The sequence below is a fragment of the Solanum pennellii genome, chromosome 3 (assembly GCF_001406875.1).
Source record: "Solanum pennellii chromosome 3, SPENNV200".
NCBI classification, from domain to species: domain Eukaryota; kingdom Viridiplantae; phylum Streptophyta; class Magnoliopsida; order Solanales; family Solanaceae; genus Solanum; species Solanum pennellii.
In genome coordinates this window covers 62,893,275-62,901,645 of record NC_028639.1, presented here as the reverse complement: position 1 = coordinate 62,901,645, position 8,371 = coordinate 62,893,275, and the positions used below count along the sequence as shown (strand labels likewise).

At 32.3% G+C, this 8,371-nt stretch overlaps 1 protein-coding gene across 2 annotated transcripts in view; it reads right to left on the bottom strand.

The window, feature by feature from the left end:
- Nucleotides 1–4,729: 4,729 nt before the first annotated feature.
- The window catches only part of LOC107012841 (UPF0481 protein At3g47200-like), a 6,373-nt gene continuing 2,731 nt past the window's right edge, over nt 4,730–8,371 (bottom strand). The window contains exon 2 of one of the 2 annotated variants that reach the window (XM_015212784.2): nt 4,730–6,279. In XM_015212784.2, coding sequence (XP_015068270.1) covers nt 4,916–6,256 — 1,341 coding nt within the window. In that variant the 5' untranslated portion in view covers nt 6,257–6,279 and the 3' untranslated portion in view covers nt 4,730–4,915. The remainder of the gene's footprint in view (nt 6,280–8,371) is intronic. The other variant, XM_027915281.1, reaches the window with a different exon arrangement.

The following is an 8,371-nucleotide window of genomic DNA, read 5'->3' as shown; positions in this document are numbered from 1 at the left end:
AGGAAATTCATGCATTGAAAAAAGATGGTACATACCTGAGTATTACAGAGAAACCAGGTTCCCCATTTTTGTGTTCCTCCATGATTTACTTAGTGGTGTTAGCAAAGAGTAAAGATAATATCCGCAGACCTTCTAAACATTGTTTGAGATGTGACTGGAGTGTGTACCTGTTATAGTACGAGGTTGAGTTAGCAGATATTCATTATATAAATACTCAAGCATAAGATTATTCGTTTACTAGCTAATTGTTAAAGGAAATCATGATAATGCATCAGATGTTTCGATAAGACCAGACTTTGACTGATTTTTCTCAAGTTCTTCATATTCAAGGCCTTCATGAGTATGTCGCATCATCATATTCTCCTAGATCAAAGGAATCTCAAGCTGAGTAACAGAGAACCAACCACTATTAGTTTTCAATAACTTCCAATTAATAACAAGGACCAGGTTCACACAACGAAGTTTTCCCTGAAGGTGTACCAAACTCTAACTGTCCCGATTGCTCGACTATTCCCCCTATCTCCATGACCATAGGTTATTACAGTAATTCATCTTTCAGGTGCATCAATGATTGTTAGATGTGAACAATGTTGATATGCAATGTTCCCTAATTTGCATCATCAAAGATGTTTGATATCATATCACTTTCTTCACTTCTTTTTTTTTAAAAAAAAATCTTGTCTCTTTCATTTTTCTCATCCTTTTCAAGGACTAAACTGCCTCCTTGAAAATCAAAGAGCAAGAGGAAATTTTCTACCATTTTTAGCACCTGTTGGAGAATGCACTATTCATGTACCAAGTTGACCTTTTCTCTCGCACCTTTACCTGAAACACTAGTCAAAGATTAGTCTTGGGAACCCAGATTAACTTGGACCTCTTTATGTGAGTAAAAGGATGAATAAGATTTCTTCTAGCCCATAAAGGCAAATAAGAAAACCTTTTATCTGGAGTATTTTTATTTGGAACCAGGTCCTTAGACGTATCCATTTTTTTCCTTTTTGGTGAACTTAACATTTTTCTGAAAAGCCTCAAATAGAGTGATTCTTTAAATGACCTGAGTTTCCACAATGAGTGTATAAACTTTTAGACATGTGAATAGTGTGAGCTACAAGATTATTCTGTTTTTTAAAATCTATCCCACTTCAACTGGTGATTTGCCTTTTTTGAATCTGAGTTAAAATTTTAGAGGACCTGGTCCATCTAAGATTTTGTTCCAGATCAAGTTTGGTAAGATCAAGATTTTCATGTAGCAACCTATTTCTATCAGTCAAGGCTTAACAATTTATGGTTAACAATTTTATTTTTTCTTCCAGAGCTAATTGAAGTTGTGACTTAACTCTGAGATTTTAATCTGTTCTTTTAATTTATTTTGAAGACAATGATTGTGTTTCTCAAGATTGTCATTATCTTCTCTTAAAGATGCATAGTTTTCCATTATTTGTTCTCTTTTAAAATTGATAGACTGATATGCATCTATAAGAGTACTCAATAGGGACTCTAGTTCTTTTTAGAATATGACTCAATATTAACTTTAATGTGATGAAAACTTACCTTGCTTTGTTTGTCATCTTCTTCATCATCTTCAGAATCTGTTTCAGCAATGAGTGCGAGAAAATCATATTTATTTGATTGTTTTATTGCAAGTAGTGATTGATTTTCGAACCCTCCTTCCTCAAATTCTTCTTTTGATAAGTCCCCCATAGAGGCTAAGGCCCTTTTCATTGAAAGATCAGGTTCTTGAATGGTCATTCGTCTGTTTGTGGAAATATACTTATCATTCTTGATTTCCTTTTCTTTCTCCGAACCATTCCTCTTTTTCTCTAGAACTTTTAATGGACAAAACTTTACAAAGTGATCCAAACTTCCACACTTGTGACATACTTGATCTATTGGATATTCAGTGATTTTTTAAGAGTTCCTTCCATGGAACACTTGTCCCTTTTTTAACATTCTTGAGAACCTTTTGGTCATTAACGCAATGTTTTTGTCCTCAAAATCTTCTGGTGTTGTGCCTGTAAGAACCAGGTTATTTTCTTTTCTTTCGCCTCCAATTTCCTTTTCTTGTTTTTTCTTGAGTTCATAGGTCATGAGATTTCCAATGAGTTCATCCATAGGTAAACTTATCTAGATCACGTGCTTCAATAATGACTTCTACTTTGTTTTCCCAAGATTTTGAAAGAACACTCAAAAGTTTTCTGACTGCCTTCCCATTGGGAATTATTTCACCTAGTGAGTAGATTTCATTAATGATAGCAGTGAACCTGGTGTGCATCTCTTGGATTGTTTCACCTTTTGTCATTCGAAACAGTTCGTATTGTCTAATCAAGTTATCAATTTTAGACTTCTTTACCTGAGTTGTTCCTTCATGCGCAGTTTGCAAAGTTTTTCATATTGCTTTTGCATCTTGACATGATGATATTCGATTGTATTCATCTGGACCTATTCCGCATATCAAGATTTTTTTTGCTTTAACATCATTCTGAATTGCAAGTTTATCTGTAACATTCCATTCTTTCCTATCCTTTGGTACTTGAGTGGTTCCATTAGTTCCATTCTTCATGGGTATGGTTGGACTGTCCAACACGACTCCCCAGAGGTTTGGATTTTCTCCTAGTAAGTGATCCATCATGCGATTCTTCCACCATCCATAACACTTTCCATTAAACAATGGTGATCGAGTTTGAGAAGCTCCTTCCTGTGGTGTAGGTGGTGCAGTCATTGATCCTTTTCAAGATGTTAGTCTTTTAATGAAAAGACCTGCTCTGATACCAATTGAAGAAACCTTATCCTGATACAAGAATCAGGTTCTTGTAATTCTGTCGCAACACAATAAAACAAAGATTTATCGTGGAAACCTTCCTAACTCAAGGAAGGAAAAACCACACCGAAGTTTTATATTTATTCAAGATTGACAACTCAGTTAATCAATGAATCTAAATTTAAACTTCTACCCTTTTCGATTAACTATAATCGAAAACTCTCCACTCACCAAGAAGTCAAACCCACTTCTTGTTTACAAAAACTCTCAACTCTTCTTAACTCTAACCATCCAAGAAGTCAAACTCACTTCTTCTTTACAATTCTTACAACCTCTCTTCCAAGAAGTCAAACCCCTTCTTGTTACAAGTCTCTCATGACTCTACTCCCAAGAAGTCAAACCCACTTCTTGTTACACAATCTCGGAATTATTACAACTCAATAATAAACCTAGAACAAATCAACAAAGACTAATAACTCTAGACTTTAATTGATCAGACTTCAACATTCAATAGTTCAGAGTGGAACAGATTTCGTGAACCTGGTCCTTACGTTGTTGTGACGAAGCTCTGCGTTTTTTCTCCAATAACTACTGCTCTAAAGATGATACATTTCGTGAATATGCAATAGCTATCGTTCTGGCTTTGCTGGAAAAATTCTCTCAATTTTTGTTACTGCAAAGACATTTTTTTCCTTCAACTTCTTAATCCTTTTATAGAGTTTAATTTGTCTTCAACTTCTACAAGGAAAGGAATTACAAATCCTTTTCCTTCTTGAAATTGTCTATATTTACTTATTTCCTTATTTGACTTGAATTGTAACTTCTTTATTTCTTTCCTTCTTTGACTTGAGTTGCTACTTTTTTTTTTATTTCTTTCCTTCTTTATTTATTTCCATATTTGTTTCCTTCTTTATTTCTGCACTTTATCTTCTTTGCCGCAATACTTTTTCTTTTTGCCGCAATCTCTCATAATTGTACACATACGACACCATGCCTTCACTTTATCAATCATCAAAGCTATTTTATTTGTTCTCCTACTTTCCAACACGTTAACCTCGCGAAGCAAAAGTTATAAGGTGGTGGATGAGTTGCTTTTACGATAAGAAATCAGTGCCAAAAATTTCCTTTTATAAAGGAGTCCTACAAGGAAAAGGAAGCAAATAATAAATAAATCTAATTAACATGGGTTTTCGAATCCTACAAGGAGTAAGAACCACTACAAAGTTATTGAGTTAAAGTTGAAGAAGGAAAGGTCTTTGGGTCTATAAATAGGACAATGTTTTCTCCAGAGAAACTTGCGCACTTAAACAGAGAATTACAAGCATAATAAAATCAAATAAAGGAAGTTCACATTTGAGTGTTTTTTTATTACGAAGTGCAGTTAACGCAAGAAAACATAGTTAACTTGATCCATAGGCTTATGCTTTTAGTTCTTCTGCATCTTTTTCTGATGCAATGTCTTGTAGAAACCACCCACGCTGATTCCTGATCTCCCGAGGCCAACGTCGGTGTTGGATCGTTGTGAACTCTTGGCGTACAAAGACTTGCTGTTTTTCCCTCTTTTGTAATGCCCATGTATTTCATATTTTGATTAGACAACTCTATTGTATATAGTACTTTAGGTACTTAGATGCTCTTGTGCTAATGACATCATGTGGGCGGTTTGATCCTTATGTATATATTCATCTTTCTTGGTCAACTTTGAGCCCATTTTTTATATTTTGTATATCACTCACTATATACATATATCCATGCTATGTGCCCAGTTCTATATATGTCTATTTTGCTTTCAATTCTAGTTTTGATTTATAGTTTTCGTTCTGGATGTTGGCTTGCCTACTGCAGATTTATGGTAGGCACCATCATGGTCCCACTTAGGTTCGAGATACAAATTGACAACGGAAGCATATAGAAAAGTTTGGATTAAAGATGTTGTCCGAATGTTGAAATCTAAAAGATGCTTGAAGAAAGTAATATTCAATCTCCCTTATTATTCTCAAACTCCTCATTATTTTTTTTTACGGAATAAACGAGATTTTGTACTACAAGCATACAATTATAATACATAGAGGGGACTACATGAAAGGCATATATAATTAATTCAAACAACATGACACATATATAAAAAATAAAAAACCTCCTAGTGAAGAAGATGAATTAAGCATCACCAGGGTTGTTAGGAGCGGGATGTATTGCATAGTAGGTCTGGACAATATCTAAGCAGAGGAGGAAAAGAGAAGCAAGCAAGGCAATTATGGTCCATGGATTGTTAAAATATGTGGTTCTAAACTCAGCCATCCAAGTCCTTATTTTGCTGTGATAGTGTTTTTCGATACTCTGTTTGACTTTCCAGAAATTAGAACTATCCTCTGCCTCAAAAGTATTTAAATCTTTGTAGACTTGCACCACATCATCATCACTCCCTAAGCTGTTGATTAATATTTTGTTCTCTCTCATCTCCTTCACATCTTCTTTTGTAACCACAAGTAGTTTCATAAAACTGATGTAACCAGTCACTGACTTATCGATAATATGAGAATTGGGAGAGAACTCATACGCGATCATGTTGTTGAAAAACACTCTAGTGTACATATCAACGTACATAAACGGGAGCTTCAGTTCAGCAGATCGACAGAATCTAGTTGGACTAAACCTTACACCTTTGAGAGATTTAATCCCACTAGCCTTTGAATTTATCCCCTTTGATTTCAAATCCGTAATTGAACGGAACACATACAGCCCATGCATATCTTCATTTTTTTCATCATCGTTGCAGCATTTACCAACACCTTTTTCGAGGTTGGATAGCATGTCATTAACATTGCAACAACCATCATTATCCCTGAAAATAGGATCATGAGTTGGACCTGTCACAATTACTCTTCGGAAAATTTCAAGAAGGTGAGCAGGATTCTTCCCTAGACCATCGTTAGGTTCAGCATGTTCAATTTTTCCTTTCTTGTCATTGAAGAACATTTTAAAGGAATGCTGTTCCATATTCGTTACAAATGAACCTTTAGGAGTATTAGGGTATCTCAAAGCAACCAAGATCTCGAGAATCCGAAAAGGTATTTGATTTTCAAGCAAATACATGTCACGTCTAATGCTTCTATAAACAGCAATACCAAGATGATGATTAATTGTCTCCGCCTTTTTCCATGAATGCTCAACATCATTATCTGGTCCGAAATAATTTAGAATGACACATGCATCTCTAAACATCATTTGAGCAAATTGTATATCTGTGTACCTACGTGTGACTTCTCTTGGATAACAACTTTTAGCATTCTCAATTTCCCCTGAAATTGCAGAGATGAAAACAACTTCATTCATGTCTGATCCAACAAACATTTGAACTGCAGTGGGCTTGAAATCCTCAACCAACTTGAGATTCTCCTTTTCGTGGTGATAAGGCCCGAATGAAACCACTTTTGGTTCATAGTCCTCATTATTATTCTCTTTTTTCATCAACAATGGAACCATTTGCATTAACGTCATTTGGATTTCTTCTCCTACTACAACTAAAATTATTCAATTTCAGTTACACTTCACAAATCTAACATGCAATAGCTAATTTATAGCACAACTTATACCATCTTGATATATAATGAAAAACTTCAACTGCCAATGGTCCACGCGCTAGCTTAATGTGTCACCCATCAGCGCAATAATTATGTTGACAAAATATTGGGTCGATAACATAAGAATATGAAAAATCTAACATGTTGAGAAGGACTATCAAAATTCAAAAATATTGCACATTTAAAATAAGGCATAAGGGGAAAAATTTTCTTTTCTTCAACATTAGAGTATATAATATTGTTGGAGCATGCAATTCTCTCCCAACTCTCATTAATAAACATTGTCACCAACATCCAATTTAATTGATTTTGCTTCATACGAAACATATATATCCTTAATATTATATTGTTTTTTTCTTTTAAGTTTGTTAAAAAATAAAAGGTATATTTTCTTATTTTATCCTTTTTGTAGAAAATGTCAAGGCATTTCAAAAATTCCTTCCTATTGAAAATTTTCATATAAAATGAAAAGGAGGAAGAAATAAAAGAACCTAAGTATTTATCTAGCGCAACTTATAATAGTTTGGGGCAGGTACTATGCTACAACATGGTCCAAATTCCAAGTTGAAAGAAAGTGGGGGAGATTAAACAATGACTAGTTAATTACTCTACTGGATCAATATACTTTGTTCACACACATATATAAAAGAAAATTCTGAAAGCAGGAGAAATGATATACATACGAAAATTTACAAGTTCAAATTATTTGAAGTGTACTGTGATTATTTCATTCAAAAGTTTAAGCGGTTAGAAAAAAGTATTATTAATCAACAGTTGCCCCCCTTTAAGTGTTCGGCTTAGTTTTTTTTCATTGGCCAAATTTCTTGGAATACTTTATGGAAATGAGATTTGAGCCTTTGACATCTAATTTGCTCTATTATCATGTTAAAATATTTAACTATTAAGTGTATGTATTTTGGAGGAAAAATTACATAAATTGATACATTTTAATAAATAATTATTGATTTTAGCGATATTTTTTTTATCACCATTTATACAACATTATGTAAAATCTGCATTTTGAATTAAAGGTGAATTATGTATGCAATATATATGAATTATAATTGTTTTTTGAAATATGTTATTTTTGTTTGGTAAAAATTTAACACATTGTATTATAAATGTATTAAAATGTGTGAAAAATGTATTATCCATCATTAAAACTTGTATTATATGTGAACAATAAATTGTTTTTTGTAATTATGCATTAAAATTGTATTATAAATTAATTAAAACTGATCAAGTAAAAAAAATTTATTATTGTTATAAATGGTAAATATTTTTTTATTGTAGTATATTTATGTAAGTTTCCTATTTTAGACGTGTGTATTACACTAATTAATAAAGGTATATTTAAAGAACAAATTGTTATATATACATTATATGATTAACTGTAATTTTTTTTTAAAATAACGTAAATTTTTTAAGATAAAAAGTGTACTTAAAGAGGAATAAAGGTCAAAATTAAATGTAGTGAACAAAATTTCGATATTAATATCAATAGTCAAAATTATTTTGATATATTTTTTATTTTAAAAAAAATATTGATCTACAAAAACACACAAAATAAAGTTAAAAGAAAAAATGTAGATTATGTATGAGCATAATGCTATAGCACAACTACTTGTAACAAATTAACAAGTAGGAGCGTTTATTACACAATTTCTATGGAAAATGTGTAATAAAATGGTGAACTCTTCGGGTGTGCTTGGCATGAAGGAAAATATTTTCCATGAAAAATATTTTTCTGGAAAATAAGTAGATTTATGATTTATTTTTTTATGTTTGATTGGTGAGTAGAAAATATTTTTAGGAAATAATTTTTAGCGTTTGATTAATGGATGAAAAATATTTTAAAAAATATATTTTATTTTTACTATAGTAGAAAATAATTTTTGTAATTGAAAATATTTCTTTACAAAAATTATTTTTTTTGGGGGGAAGGGGGCTTGTAGGGAGGCTGGCGGGTAGGGGGTGAAAAAATAAAATTTTAAAGTTGATAATATTTTTTTAAAAATAATTACTTTTTTGG